This window comes from Solea solea, chromosome 15, assembly GCF_958295425.1.
Source record: "Solea solea chromosome 15, fSolSol10.1, whole genome shotgun sequence".
NCBI lineage: Eukaryota > Metazoa > Chordata > Actinopteri > Pleuronectiformes > Soleidae > Solea > Solea solea.
The window spans coordinates 17,984,608-18,000,037 of NC_081148.1; the positions used below are offsets into that span (position 1 = coordinate 17,984,608).

At 41.7% G+C, this 15,430-nt stretch overlaps 2 protein-coding genes across 5 annotated transcripts; one reads left to right on the forward strand and one right to left on the reverse strand.

Moving 5' to 3' along the window:
- Nucleotides 1-644: 644 nt before the first annotated feature.
- On the reverse strand, nt 645-9,113 carry adka (adenosine kinase a). Of its 2 annotated transcripts, none has more exons than XM_058651573.1 (11): nt 8,874-9,113; nt 6,651-6,725; nt 5,148-5,201; nt 3,375-3,453; nt 3,067-3,239; nt 2,876-2,984; nt 2,479-2,649; nt 2,343-2,378; nt 2,143-2,257; nt 1,944-2,030; nt 645-1,858 (listed from the first exon to the last, which is right to left on the reverse strand). In XM_058651573.1, the coding sequence occupies exons 1-11, from the start codon at nt 8,972-8,974 to the stop codon at nt 1,734-1,736; spliced, it is 1,125 nt and encodes a 374-aa protein (XP_058507556.1). In that variant the 5' UTR covers nt 8,975-9,113; the 3' UTR covers nt 645-1,733. The 2 variants fall into 2 exon arrangements, with proteins under 2 accessions (XP_058507556.1, XP_058507557.1); XM_058651574.1 differs by lacking the exon at nt 8,874-9,113 and adding an exon at nt 7,878-8,019.
- On the forward strand, nt 8,225-15,164 carry ap3m1 (adaptor related protein complex 3 subunit mu 1). Of its 3 annotated transcripts, none has more exons than XM_058651572.1 (9): nt 8,225-8,245; nt 11,253-11,530; nt 12,354-12,525; nt 12,628-12,765; nt 12,855-12,940; nt 13,025-13,158; nt 13,254-13,461; nt 13,633-13,777; nt 14,136-15,164. In XM_058651572.1, the coding sequence occupies exons 2-9, from the start codon at nt 11,258-11,260 to the stop codon at nt 14,234-14,236; spliced, it is 1,257 nt and encodes a 418-aa protein (XP_058507555.1). In that variant the 5' UTR covers nt 8,225-8,245; nt 11,253-11,257; the 3' UTR covers nt 14,237-15,164. The 3 variants fall into 3 exon arrangements, with proteins under 3 accessions (XP_058507555.1, XP_058507553.1, XP_058507554.1); XM_058651570.1 differs by lacking the exon at nt 8,225-8,245 and adding an exon at nt 8,473-8,544; XM_058651571.1 differs by lacking the exon at nt 8,225-8,245 and adding an exon at nt 10,053-10,267.
- The last annotated feature ends 266 nt before the right edge of the window (nt 15,165-15,430 follow it).

Here is a 15,430-nt window from a genome sequence, read left to right on the forward strand (position 1 = left end):
ATAGAATTTTATAGCTGAAGCACCTGCTAATGTAAAGAGGGTTCTACTTCGGTTATTGTCCTGACACGAACAATTACTCAGTATTTCAACAGGATTTTGAAATATGAGACTTAAAACTGGTGTGGACAGGAAGCATTTTTGTTGAACCACAGATTTTAATAATCCCAATCTCATTAAATCCCTCTCACACACATGGTACATGCTATTGATCTCTTAGAATTTTTTTTTCTTTTGATTGCCCTAAAAAACTAAAACTTGATCAGACAGAAAAAATATTGAGAAATACAATTACGATTTAGATTTAGTTCTCAATTTTAGACAGTCTGATCTAGCTCAGACATTGAAAACTCATTTCTAACCCAGAACTAAAGTTAAGTCTCAGACTTCATTTGGAAACTCTATATAATGGAAGGAAGACACACACTGAAGCTGATGTACACATTTAAAGTCAATCCTTTGAAATATTAAGAGACGTACTTATTTAGTTTGAACATGTCTACAGTGAGAACTGTTTTATTCAAGTATTTGAACAAAAACAGCAGACAAAATGAAACATGCTCAGGTTAATACAATTGGTCTGAAATGTTTTGGCCCTTTTTGGAAAAAATATGAGGTCGTGCTCCCTCCCATAAAAAAAATAAATCTGTTGACGCATTGTGTTTATTTCCAGTTGATGTGACGACAGGACTTAAATTTAGCCGAGCTGACTGTGCCAAACTTCCAAAGATTGACATACATTCACAAACAGATTGACAGTAAGACAGACACATTTTAATGCCCGCTTAATTCTGTGACATGACATTGGAACATAATGACCTCTCTCCAACAACACCAGTTGTTTTATATGCATTTCAGAGACGGCAGTTTTTGTTTTCTTTAATTTTTCAACAGCAAGTTCACCTGTAGGCCTCTGCTCATCGAGACTTTGGGCTTTGTAACAATTACAGAGAGGGAAAAAAAAAGAAAGGCACTCGGAATCAGAAGCACCAGCCCATTAAACATCGACTCACACTATTGCTGTTGACAGCAACTTTTGAGAATCTGACAAAAGAAACAGGTGGTGACATTCTACAGTTGTGGGCACAGGCTGTTGACACATTTAAAAAATCTTAAATTAAATAATTTGGTTTTATAAATGAAAACCACAAGTTAAAAATTAATCTAATAAAAGAAATCACTACAGCAGATATACAAAACAGCATCCAAAACCTGCCTTGATGGTGTTTTTTTTTTCTTCTTTCCTTTGTTAGTAAATTATGTGCCATCCCACTGTGAAATAAGCCTCTTTCACTTTGAGTCAGTCTGCAAAAGACTAAAAAGAACTTGCAGCTGAGTGTGATGGAAGTGAGTGGGAGACAAAGCAGCCAGACGGCGACAGTATCACACACTCCCAAAATAACCAGCTATTTAAAAACCCACGCTGCACTTGGAACCAGTATTTTCACATTTGCCGTTTGTTATCATGACTCCTTGGTGGCCATTTAAATCCCTGTACTGGCTTTCAATCCTATAGTGGCCCCAAGTGGAGAACACAGACACATGCATGGGACACCAGACCAACAATCGGTAAGAAATTATGTGCGTATAAATTGAAAAATAACAGAGGTGGCTGACGGTGGAAAAAAGGGACAGAGCAAGATTTGAGGGAAGTATTTTGTAGAAAAACAGAGGAGGTTGAGAGTCAGACTTGTGCGTGGTAAGATGAGCATGAGGTTTCAAGTGGTGTAACCGTTTCACTTGTAGTCAGGTTTTTCTGGGAAGGTGCAACCTGATTGTTTGATGATGACGTGGCCAGCATAGTGCCCAGCCCTCACGCATAGATCCAGCGGTTTTTCCTGGACAAGCTCAGAAAGGAAACCTGCAACATAAATGAAAATCTTGAGTGGAAGGTCACAAGGCAACCTACAAATGTATAAAAATAAAAGACACGTGGTGAACCTCACCTCCAACAAAGGCATCGCCTGCACCATTTGTGTCAACAATGTCCTTGGGGTCAACTTTTTCTACAGGGAAGGTCTCAGTCTTGTCACCTGAACAGACGTGGGGGGGGGGGGGGGGGGGGGAATGACACACTGAAGCGTAAGAGGACAAGAGAATGAGAGAAACTAGAGTAACACCAGGAAACAGGACTGGAAATCTTACCTGAGGCCAAGACCGTGTCATCATTCCCCTGAGTGAACACCACAATCCTCTGTCTCTTTTTGTTCACTTTGGGTAAAGCCTGAGTTTTCTTGGCAATCTCTTTAATGTCCTTGGTCTGCAGAAAACACAGCACACATTAGCACAAACGTGAACGAGAATCTTCACGTTCAAATGCCGAATTACACCATCAATCCACTCACCTCAAAGTCTTGCTCTTTGGCAAATGCAGACGCCTCCTAATGAGCCAAACAAAGTCAAAGGGTATTATTTCATATAGACGTGTGTGGTCTCTTCAAATGTCGTTAAGAGGAAAGTGAAGTGAAATCCTTAACCTACCGTTTCATTACCGAACAGCAAGTCCACGTAGGGCATAACCTGCATGAGGTTGTCCTTGAAGAACTGGCAGATGAAGGGCGCGGAGAGGTTCAGGCAAAACAGCTTGTTATTTTCAGAAGCATGCTTAGCCACTTTGAGGATGGACTCCAAAGAGACTGTCAGGAAGAAACCCTGGAGGGAATGAATGACATTGGGTCAGGACTAATGTGCTTTTTATATCTTGACGGACTCTAATGAATTACAGAAACTGCGCTACTTTGTCACCCCCAAGTCCCCCTGTGGCTCATTTATGGACCACACACGGACATAAAGATGAATCTACCGGACATGAGGTGACCTGAATATCATACGTAAATGACACAACATGCTGTCCAGTGATTTGCTAACCAGTACTCACAGCTATATAGTAGACTTTAGCTTTCTCCACCAGCATCCAGTTTTCTTCAAGGTCTAGATGCTTCTCCTTCTTATAACAATTAGCAGCAGCTAGGTGAGCGACCAGAGACCTGAGGGAAGGAAATGACAAGAGATGAATATGCGTGATACGGTTATTATATGAAGACAATATCGTTATTATAATTAACCTACCTGTTATCTCCGGTGATGCAAGCAGCACACGTCCCTGTGGGCTCCTCGTCCTGCTCGTAGTAGTGTGCGTCGATGTGGGCTTCCTCCGCCTTCTGCTTCAGGATCTGTCCAAACTTGTCTTTGCCGATGCAGCCGAAAAACGTGCCCACATTATGAGGTTCTTGGATCATCCACTGCAAAGGACATGTCGCATCAGTACGAGTCGAGTCTCTTCTCTCCGGGGGCGTCGCTTCAGTGTGATTTCACTTCGTGTTTGTGTGTAAACAGGAAGCGACAGAGAGCAGGAAGTTTGTGTGTACGTGACTGACCTGAGCAATCTTAATGGAGTTCTGCGTGGCTCCCCCAGCGTGGTATTCAACATTGAATTTCTTCACCAACTCCTCAAAACTGCAGAGACAAACAGTTCATTTCTATAATGTGTGTTTTCTAAATGAGATTAAACGACATGTAGGTTTTTTCTCACTCCTACACTGTCCTTCTGTCTGTCTGTCTGCCAAATACAAAGTTTCACACCTCGACTCACACCGTAGTATATTCTTAAAAATTACAGCCTGTGTCCGTTTGGTTCCAAAGATGTAGCCAGATTCTTCAAGGGATAGTTACAGTATTTGGGCAATTTTGCCAATTCCCTCTTTTACCTTGACTATGGCTGAGCAGCATTTGGAATTTTTATTAATACATTCATTAATACAAGTGTGAGAATACTGTTTATACCGTCGCAAAACACACCAGCATCTGCGTATCTGCATTCTCTCCACTTTAGAGAACGCGGATGCTCTTTAATTTATTTACCGCCACCGACTCAATATTGACACAGGTAAACAGAAGATTCCTTTATCCAACCAGTAAAATCGTATTTCATGCTCTAACAGAGTACAGCTTTGATTCACTCAGCTCCTGCTGGTGTATTCTCTCTCTCTCCCCATATCACTCATTGACAGATATTAAAACATGCTGTAGTTAGAGGTCAAAGACGCAGGTATGATGACATCTACTGCACGTTACTGAAAAGTGTGTCATTTCATTGGATTGGAGAGAAAGTTGACAGGAGCGGGGAGCAGAGATCTGCAGAGCCTGTCTTAGTCCATATCAAGCAGTCTTAGCCTAGAATTAAAATGTACAGAAACATAAGGCTCAGCTGGTAAAATGAACATGCATGACTGATCACTGGTTATAACGTTTGAGTTACGTAACGCAATGACTAAAGCGTCACTCTGACATTCTGCACAGGGCTTTTGAATTGAGCTCTATGTTATGAGCTCTAAACATAGCTGTAAATTCACATTAACCCACACACAGATATATGCATGTGTGTGGTTTACATAAGTGTGAAGGAGAAAGTGCTGACTGCCATTTAAGGCCCTGAGACTGGGTCAGAGGTTGCAAAGAAGAGGACACATCTGGGAGGCAGGGAGAAACATCATGTAGGGGGTGTCTTTCTGTTGTGGAAATGTCACATTTCCACCACCCCCCCACAGTGACAAATGTCTTCCCTACTAAGCCTCTGCTTACTGAACGTCAGCCAACATTACTGCTCCAGCACTGGGAATCATGAGTACACATCTTCTCTAACATTAATAATTCACAAGTATGCCCAGCTCATTGTTTGTTGTGTTTATATTTTCCTACTCAAACAGCTTGCTGTAACAAATGTCTTAATTTTGAGTGTTAATATAAGTATCTGTACCAAAGAGAGACTATCTCTGCCATTATAACTATAATACTCTCCCACACTTGCTGCCACATATGAGTTTTTTCTTTTTTTTTATCTCCTGCTGTTAAATGTTTGCTTTCTCGCTCTTGTCTCAGAGGGACTGGGAGGTTAAGTGTCCTGGCTTCCTATTGGCTCTCTACTGCATCTGCTGCTCTGCCATTGGCTGTCTACAGAGGAACGGAGGTCAGTTGTGTTGATTTCTGGTGCCTGCCTGTTTTGACTAGCCTTCTCTGGAACAAAGAGGCGCAAACTTGAACGAGGATACAGGAACATGACTTTTTTTCCCCTACGCAGACAAAACCCAGTTAGTAGACAATGTGCAGGATTCCTAAAAACCTATTAGTTACATGAAAAGATGAATACTAACAGTGCTTTGTGGCTGTCATCTGCCAGGATCTGGTCATTGGGTTTCAAAGCATATCTGCAATTAAAAGAGAAAACAGAGGCATCAGTTTCTTCAAGTGATCAGAACTTTATCAAACAAGTCTAAACCCTGCTTAAAAGGTTTGTGACTCATATCTGTTGGAAAGATTACAGGCACAGTAATGGAGTTGCAAAAAGTGTTGTCACACTTCAAATACGATGAATTAAACATTTTCAGCCAACAACTCACAGGGAGGTACTTTGAAACTTCACTACTCCCCATCACCACCACTCAAACTTAAATTCAAATCAATATATTGGTCAACACTGCTAAGCAAAGACTAGAATCCCTGAAAGACAAATGCAGGTTGGGGATTAAGGTGCAGCTTTAGTCCCTCTTTGAGTGAGACCGAGTTTGAGCTGGTTTATCTCTAATCCACAAGTTTGAGATTTGAGAGTGGACTCTGAGCTGAAGTCTTTGCCCTGGTCAACTAACAGAGCTTGGAAAGAGAACAGCTATTCTGACTGTGCAGGCTGGTGATGGTGATTTATATATATATGACCGTTACACAAAACCTCTTGAACCCAAAAACCTTACATTTCTTAATCAGGATAAATTATTGAGTCACACAATGACTTTTTGTGTTCTGCCTACAGTCCTCTTGACACGATTTAACTCCACTGTTTACAATCACTGCCTCGGCCAAAAAGCTCATTTAATTTCCACACGTTGTTGGTTGGTTTACATAAGAAGTGCTGAGCCTGTTTACACTAAACTTGATAGTGGGACGGAGGGGAAAATGCCTTAGGATCATAATTGGACACATTTGGTCTTGGGCAAGTTACTGGTTATTCATGTACACATAATACCCCCAAAAAGGGAAGGCACATATTATTTCATTCAGCTGAAACTGTCTAGTACATGCTGTATTGATGTAATGTGAGGAGACACTCAGATTTCAGATTGTATTATAGCTGCACATCAGCTGAACCATACAGCTCTGCTGCCGCTTCCTGTGCTCTGCTTGCTGTCCTCGCCCTCTTGTATCTTCATTGATCAGATTACAACATAAACACAATCTCTTATGGACAGGCTGTCACATGGAAAACCTCACTGACACTAAACGTCTAGATTTCCCATAATCAGATTATGACTGTGCTTGGGCAGCAGCAAAATGACAGACCTGGACTCCATGTCCGTCTTTAACAAAGCAAAACTCATACAGCAAAAAGAACAAAATGCAAATATTGGTTACTATTTCTTGTGCCTGTGTTATTCTCGGGAGAATTTAAAAAAATAAACTATATGTGAATTAAACTTCAAGTACATGAACACTAAATGAGTCACCTGTAGTGTATAACTTTTAGTATTTCAAAGCCAATCAGCAGTGAGGAGGATAAACAATGATGACAACTTCAGGAGTCTTATTCCACTGAGCCAGTAATACAACATTACAGATGCCAAATGCTGTAAAAACCCAAAGAGTAACTCCAGACCTTCACTTACTTGTCCAAAAAGTCTTTGTCCACCACAGCACATATGTCAAGCAAGGGGTTCCCCATGCCAAAGAGTGAATTAGGGCTGAAACATAAAGAGATTAAAAGTTAGAATGAAAACCACAAGCTGCAAAATTTAACTTGATTTGAAAGCCATTATTGCTTCGAGCTGGTTGGTCGATGCATTATAAATAGCAGACAGCCTTTGTTTCTGCACATGGACTGGAAAATCAAGTTTGCCCTCCTCAATGAAGGCTCTATGTATTTTTCCATGTGCTCAGTATTATTGACAAAACACAAAACCCTTGTATTCATGTGACTTTAATCACATGATTTATACTCATGTGGAGAGAAAAGCAGAAATTCCTGATATAGTTTCAGAACCCTCATGAGACATGGACAAAATCTTCTGATGGTTAGTAATGAAAGTAGCCGTGTTATGTAGCAGGCTCAATGCAAATCTGTTTAATTCCAGCATGTTCCTCCCTGAGGCTGAGCACTGGGCTTGAATAATGGTGCAATCTTAGTCTTGTGATGTCGAGAAAGCATCGTTTAAAACAGCAGCACAGCAAAAATTCCAACTAAAGGGTCTTGGGAAATGGAAGCAGCAACTGACAGGCAGCTCGGCACTTTATGTCCCGACATTACAGTCCCATTTGAAGATTTCTTACATGTCAGAAATCCCTTAACACCAGCGTGTTCCCGATAAGGAAATACTGATTCATCTGTGAGTTCAGCTAGAAAAAGCACTTGATGTCTGTGGAAGCATGCTAACATTTTGTGCATCATATTCATGTCTTTGGGTCTTCTTCACTTCTGCGTGTCCCAGATGTCAACACTATCGTGCCTGTATTACTGGGAAAACCCCCCAGATGCAGCATGTCTCCGAGCACAGCCCGGCACAGATGTCACCTCCACATGGAACACCTGCCGGGATATCTCCCCATGTAGCCTCTCTCTTTTTACAACAACGGGGACAACATCTGAGGCATCCACTTGACACGACATGCAGGAAGGCAAGAGAAATGAAAAGGATGAAGGAGACAAAGAAGCCCAGCACATGGCGAGTGACTCAAGCTGCACCGATCCAGTGAGGCAGATGCCACAGCCTTACTGCCATTTCCCACATCTACAAATGTGCAGTCAGGTGAAAACTGGGTTTCTGCAGTCAATTATAGATAAAGTGAACAAATTAATGGATTTAAAATCAGCTTGCTGAATGCCAACGTGCTCTTACCTTGCAGTTGTCATGGTGTCCCTCTCTCTTTCTGTCTGCCTGTATGTGTGTGTGCCAAATAGAGACTGACAGACCTGTTGTGCAACCTAAAACCGGTTCAGAAAGAGCCAAGTATTCAGAAACTTCACATTTTCAGTACAGTGAGCTGGCTGATCGATTTCCCCCTGCAACCACAGCTCCTCCCACTCGGGATTGACTGGTTGGTGGTGTCTGAAGAAGGAAGGACCGGGGCATCCTGCCTCTGTCTGGTGATAGGCTAGTCTTTCAGAGTAAAGCCTCTCTCTCTTTCTTTCGCTCAGTCTCTCCTTGGGAAGCTGCCTACCCACCGTGCCATGCGTACTGATAATAACAGAGAAACCGACATGATGGTATGTGATGACATGCAACAGCAGGTCCCAGTGGGGAGGGAGTGGATGAATGAGGCACGTTGCCAGGGAGATGCAGAATCAGATTTATTCATGAGGGAGGGAGAACAAGATTCACTACACACTGTGTAGTGTTTTGTGCATGTAGTGTTTTGATGTTTTGTGCATCAAAACACTACACATTCGCAGCCATGTGACTACTCTGCTCTGCACGCAGAATTGTTCAGAGAGCTGCTGCATCGGCCAGCTAGAGGAGCAGCAGTCCCTGGCACCGAATGGACGGAGTGTCCGAATGGGTCCAAGTATTTTCCTCAATATAACACGCAGTGGCAGCAGGTGGTCATGGTGTACTTGGGTAACACATACACACAGAGGAAAAGAGCGCGAGACACATGAGCAGGACGCGTTCCAATGTCCCTGACCCACTGAGTTTTACACAACCCGCTAACCTTGTAGCTTAGACGTTTAAAAACACAACATTACCAACCAAACTCATTTGTAAAATCCTCATGTTAACGCTTCAAACTGAAGATTTGAGGCTACAGCTCATATCAGCATGCGTTTGCCCTCGCCTCCGCGTGGCAGACAGTTTGTTGGCCCTAAAAAACACAAAACAACAACTTCTATTCACCTCAGTTTGGCAGCGGCAGTTTCGCCGGGACACTCCGTATTCTCCTTCTCCTTCTTCTCGGAGAGTTTGGGTTTCTTTGCTGTAGGTTCGTCTGAAGCCATGACTTAAGAAGAGCACGTTGTAATCACAGTCACCTCTTCTTCTTCTTCTCTCTCTTCTTCCACCGGCGAGTGGAAACAAATGCGGTGTCCCGCTAACAACTGAGAAGGGAGTTTGATACCCAGAGTCGAGGTTCGTAGGCAACGCTCTCGCCCTCCACCAATCAAACAAAAGGTCCTGCACTCAGGTGTGTTACCTTTACACCAAAGCAATAAAAGGCGTTTACACAAGACGCAAAGGCTATTCGAAGGTTATGTAAAATACATATGAAGCAATGCAAAAAAGGGGCTTATTGCTTCATATAGGCCAGCCATTCCCAAAATTAACAACATTGAAAACTTCCACTCAACAAAAAAACCGTACTAAATAAAAGGCAGAAAATAACGTTGGTTAAAGGCCCACATACACATCTATACTGTAAAACATGATCATTATACTTCATTGCCCATGATATTTTATTGCTGTAACTCTGTACAGATGTGTGACTTATTGTGGAGTGGGATATGATAATGTTTGTAAGATTATGTAACTAGGTGTGTTTTTATATCGGTCAGAATGTCAGAATACAATGGACACCTTTTCTGGTCTAGTATGTGAATGGGAGACTATTAGACATCACTAATTCTTACACAATGGGTCTTTAAGGGCAGTGAATAAATGGAACACAGTTTAACTTTCATGTACTTAGATTACTTGAAGAATATTCTATGTATTGTTTGATTTAATAGATAGCTAAGAAATTGCATTTTTTTCACACCAGTAGTGAACACACTTGACCTGTTCCGGGATTTGAACTGGCAACCCTGCCGTTACGAACCTAATTATTTTTCCTTTTGGCCATTAGACGTAGAATATAAGAATAAACGGTGCATTTGACCGTATAGTTTTGAATATCCGAATGTGTATACATTACATTTAGTGGACCACTGTTTCGCACATTAGTGATCGGTACAAAATGTAATTTTATAGATTTGCAGCGTCACCTGAAAGACCGAACGCGGGGTCACACAATCGTAAATAGCTGTCCGCTGACGCCGCCTGACCAATAAGCGCAAAAACTTCGCTCTGAAAGAAATGATCAGGTCCGATTTGTGGAGGTGGTGAATATTTGAACCCGCCAGAAAAACCGTCACAGTTTAACTAACAGGGGTTAAGGTTTTTTGTGGTATTTCGGCGTGTAATCGTGATTACGTTGCGCTTACGTGTTCGGACATTTGCAGGCGCTTTCTCAGCTGCTCACACTCTTCTGCCATATTGGCACAGAGTGACACATCAGTGGCAGCTGGAGTCAGCAGGTAAAACTTTCTACTTTTTATGATTATTGTCAAACTTTCTCTGCACTATCGCACGATTAATGTCCTCGTGTCGCCGTCGACTTTGTTCATGACTATAGAGTAGTACACAGATGTACTAAAAAAAAAAAGAAAACGTGTTAACCAGCCGGTTCATACTCGAAGTTAAAGTTAGTTTGCCAGATTAGCTTTAAATGTTTAAATGACAACAGTTTCATTTGTATCGCTTTGATTTGATTTAATGACTGGTGGTGTTTTTTTGGTGCGATGTTTCTTAATAAACACATTTTAGTTATAGTTCAGCTTTTTGTTTTTTTCTACTGGGGTGACATTTGTGTGTAGTCAGTGTGTTATACAGTAGACCAGTGGTCAACAATTGGTGGACCGTGGGCCAAAACTGGCCTGCCAGCACCAGATTGAACAAATATGATCTTAAATGATGTGCTTATCATATCAAGTTCAGAGCTTTTATTCTGAAAAGATATGAAGTTATTCAAATAGATTCTGGCTGATACTTGAACACAATGTATGCAATGTATTGATGCATAAATGGGGGACAGCAGTTAACCCACTTTTTAAAGCATCAACCCATTAATTACATAAATCAGAATATGAGCAAATGTTTTTTTGTTCATACGATTCTGTCATATTATTTTGAATTGGGTAAACCAGCTATTTTCTGTGTGTTTTCTCCAGTTTCTCTGGTTTCCTCATTTACAGGGCTGTGTGACTGCATGGTTCTCTTAGGAGTGTATTCCAAATATAGGGAATAATAAAAATAGTCTTAATTTTCTTCTTTACTTGGGCCTCCAGTGCCTTTTCTTGCTGTCTGTATAGAAATCAAAACATTGTGATCATAGTTGAACTTGCGGAACACTGTCTAGTGTATAAAACACACTCACACTGCTAAAATACCTCATACACCCCCATTTAAAAAAAAAAACCCTGAACTTTATCAGTAACATGAACAATTGGCTCGTTGTTGCAGCTGAGATGATCCACAGTCTGTTCCTGATTAATCACACGGGAGACATCTTCCTGGAGAAACACTGGAAGAGTGTCATCAGCCGAAGCGTGTGTGATTACTTCTTGGAAGTGAAGGAGAAGGCGGTGGAGCCCGAGAATGTTCCCCCCGTGCTGCAGACCCCTCACCACTACCTCATCTCCATCTACAGAGACAAGCTCTTTTTTCTCTCGGTCATCCAGACTGAGGTCCCTCCCCTCTTTGTCATTGAGTTCCTGCACAGAGTGGCAGACACTTTTCAGGTTGGTCAAAATGACAGTCTGACATTAGTCTGCACTGCACTTTTTAATTTATCTTTTTTTGGGATATTACAGTTGCTGCTTCTGATTATTCATTTGCACTTATTGTGAGAGTTACGTTTTTTTTTTTTTTTTAAGCATGGTTGTAGGTCAATATCTTACCTACAGCTAGCTGACTGTACAGGAACTGGCAGACATATGCTCAGTGGCTGGCAGTGGAGATATCAGGAAAAACAGAATTAAGCCAATTAACAAAACACTCAAAAAAGTGGAGCATTACAAGCAGTTTCCGCTTTACTTAATGACATACACGATAACTTTTAGGAAACACCATTTTGCGAAAGGGGTAACTTTCTTATTACCAGCAATGTGATTACACAATCTCATGCAACAGGAAATTGTCTGATGTATTTTTTTTTCCCCCACGTTTCATGTATTGTTTGTGGACAGAATACAAATAATCTGCAGAGTGTTCATGTTGCTCAAGTAATTAAGTTAATAGGCTAAATGTGTAAAATGCGGTAGAATTGGTCTGCTTGCTTTTGAGTGTATGGCTGTTTTATAATATTTTCTTGTTATACTATCCTCTAAGAAAACAGGAACTATTAAAATCTACTACATGTTGTGACTAATGTGTGTGTGCAAGTGTTACAGTTTGTAATGTAAAGTTTGTAGCATAAAGTGTCTTCTCTGCAGAAACTATACTTTCATTCTGTATATTGTACATACTGTATTATGTACATTTATGTTGGTATACCACAAGCACTTTTTTGCACGTGTCACACACGTGTCACTTGCTAGTTTGACATGTGATTTTGTTGGTCAGGACTACTTTGGAGAATGCTCCGAATCTATAATCAAGGACAATGTGGTGACGGTGTACGAGCTGCTGGAGGAGATGCTGGACAACGGCTTTCCACTAGCAACAGAGTCCAACGTCCTCAAAGAGATGATCAAGCCTCCCACCATCCTGCGATCGGTCGTCAATACGCTCACGGGTAAGCAGAGGTCGTCGCCCTGACACTGGGAGCTTTACATATGACTGTACTGAATATGGAATACAAATCTGTCCACGTCAACAGTTTTGCTGTTTTTTCCAGGATCAAGTAATGTTGGAGATAAGCTGCCAACAGGTCAACTGTCCAATATTCCGTGGAGACGGGCTGGGGTTAAATACACCAATAATGAGGCATATTTTGACGTGATAGAGGAAATTGATGCCATTCTGGACAAATCGGGTACATACAACCTCTTGTTTGCAGAAGACGGCCACCTTTATGGCAGAAATTGTAATGATTACATTTCTTTCAACCTTTTCTCCATTCAGGAATGACGGTATTTGCAGAGATCCAGGGTGTAATTGAAGCCTGCACGAGGCTCAGTGGGATGCCTGACCTGACTCTGTCCTTCATGGTGGGTTCATACCCATGTCGATTGGTGCTTCTCTGTAAATGTTTGCGTAGACTTTTGCTCAGCGCTCTTTTTTTCCGGTGACAGAATCCTCGTCTTCTTGACGATGTGAGTTTCCACCCGTGTGTGCGGTTTAAACGCTGGGAGGCGGAGCGTGTCCTCTCTTTCATCCCACCAGATGGAAACTTCACACTCATGACTTATCATGTCAGCGCTCAAAAGTAAGCACAGGCACATCTTTGTGTGCCATTCACAGTATATAAAACAAACAAGTTATCGTCATTATGGTAAATTCTGTGTGTGTTTCTATCCTCAGTCTTGTAGCTATCCCAGTGTACGTGAAGCAGAACATCAGCTTCTTTGAGACGGGATCTTGTGGTCGGCTGGACATCACGATTGGACCGAAGCAGACCATGGGGAAGATGGTGGAGGGCTTGATGGTCACTGTGCACATGCCCAAAGCTGTGCTCAGTGTCAACCTCACAGCCTCACAGGGAAACTACACCTATGACCTCGCCACTAAGGTAACCAACTAACCACATACCAGGTTTGACTTCAGCAGAGGAGAAAGATGCTCAGTTTTTGGTTATCAAATGCTTCTGAAACTGATGTAATTTTTCCTCATTAGAACATGAGGTTTTAATAAGAAAATAAATCTGAAAAAAAAGTATTCTGGTTTATTGTCCTTACTCCAGGTGTTAGTTTGGGACATTGGGAAATTGAACCCCCAAAAGCTTCCCAACCTGCGCGGGACACTGAGTGTGCAGTCAGGAGCCCCCACACCCGAAGAGAACCCTGCTCTCGACATTAAGATGAAGATACAGCAGCTGGCCATCTCAGGTAATCCTTCTTTTTTCAATAGGTGTTTGAAGAACTCTGTTTAATGTCCAGAGAATTGGGTCTGGACCTTCTCCTAGTGTTTGCCGATCGCATATCAGGAATGTAGCAGGACATTGTTTGGGTGAGTCACATTCACAACAGCAGGAGAGTCTCCTGACACAGGACCCTCAGCCATTCACTACACTGTGGATTGTCTGGAGTTTCTCCTGCTGCTGCATTCTTCTCACATGAGCTCACTTGGACATGATCTGGGGATTAGACAAGGGAGCTGGTGTGAGAATCTCTGAGGACATTTGCATTCACACATCCGTTTTTAATCCGTCCGCCTTCTCACTTTGTGTCTCTTCACTCTGCACAGGTCTCAAGGTAAATCGTCTCGACATGTATGGAGAGAAGTACAAGCCATTTAAAGGGGTCAAATATATGACTAAAGCGGGTAAATTCCAAGTGCGAACCTGAGTGAGGAGTGTCCGGTGAGGCTAAAGGTCAGTGTGCCAAATGTGAGGCAAGGTCACCACATCTCAAAGTCAACGCTCGAATAAATTTTACACATCCTGCAGCTCATTCTCAATAACATATTGTTATTGCATTCCAACAGATATTTTTATGTGTTTGACATTACATACTGGTGATATAAAAGGGTGTATTTGTGGCCCGTGAAGGGATGCCTTAAAAATCAATTTGACTTTTTTGAAGTGCTCGTTTTTAATCCATGTTATCATGCTTTCTTTTTTTTCTTTGTCTAACTTTTCGAGTGTTGCTGGAGGGGATTGTTTGGGTTTGAAAGGGACACTCACAGCTCACTTCACCATTTCACTACAACACACCTGTGCAATCATGCATGTACGGTTCTTATATTACTGTGCAAAAGATTTCGCCACCACCATTAGATTTGTTTTGGAAAATATGGGATATTAATAACAGTAGTTAGTGTGAGACTTGAACAATAACACAACTCTGGCTTTCCTAAAAACAGAAAAGCTGGTGGTGATCTCAGATGTTTGCACAATACTTTATGCATGTGCTTATATCTATCCTCTAAGTAGCCACAGTGTGTCTTTAGACGGTGCGTCTGTAGTACAGGTATTTTTTCTTAAGCGTGGCCTTGGAAGAGGAGGTTAAAGTGCTTTGTTCAGCACACAAGCACACAGCACAGTCTGCACGTGTCCAAGAACACAGGGATGCATATCCTAAATCTTTATATCTAAGGTACATATTTGACTTTGGGAGTGCAACTGCCACATAAGCCTAGCAACAAGACTACAAAGATCCTCACACAACCTTGAAAGCATTTGCACAATCAATTGTCCATGTGGAAAAATACTACTTAAAGCTCTTGTATGAAGTATGAATTTGTATAAGTTGTCTTATAAAAGCTTTACATTCATATGTTTACATGTATTTTTTTTGCTATGATCAGTTGCCTTGAAATTAGTTTCACAATCAATACATATGTATGCTATGTAATGCTTTTGTTTTTTAACTTACAGCTTGCAAAACCGTTGTCAGCCTTAGTTAAACTGCACTGAATGCTAAATTAGCACTAGGGATGCAGTGATTTATTGATCATTAACTCACTCCCTCATTGTCTACTGCTTTATCCTCAACATGAGGGTGGCCGAGGGCTGGTGCCAATCTCAGCTGACACAGGGT

What these genes read in the sequence shown, in the direction of transcription:
- ap3m1 (XM_058651570.1), top strand. An exon ending in ACCTGACTCTGTCCTTCATG is followed by an intron (nt 12,941 to 13,024) that starts GTGGGTTCATAC and finishes TTCCGGTGACAG; the next exon opens with AATCCTCGTCTTCTTGACGA. An exon ending in TATCATGTCAGCGCTCAAAA is followed by an intron (nt 13,159 to 13,253) that starts GTAAGCACAGGC and finishes TTCTATCCTCAG; the next exon opens with TCTTGTAGCTATCCCAGTGT.
- adka (XM_058651573.1), bottom strand. Translation starts at nt 8,974, where the DNA reads ATGGCTTCAGACGAACCTACAGCAAAGAAACCCAAACTCTCCGAGAAG. An exon ending in ACTCCATTAAGATTGCTCAG is followed by an intron (nt 3,240 to 3,374) that starts GTCAGTCACGTA and finishes TGTCCTTTGCAG; the next exon opens with TGGATGATCCAAGAACCTCA. An exon ending in CCAAAGAGCAAGACTTTGAG is followed by an intron (nt 2,258 to 2,342) that starts GTGAGTGGATTG and finishes TGTTTTCTGCAG; the next exon opens with ACCAAGGACATTAAAGAGAT.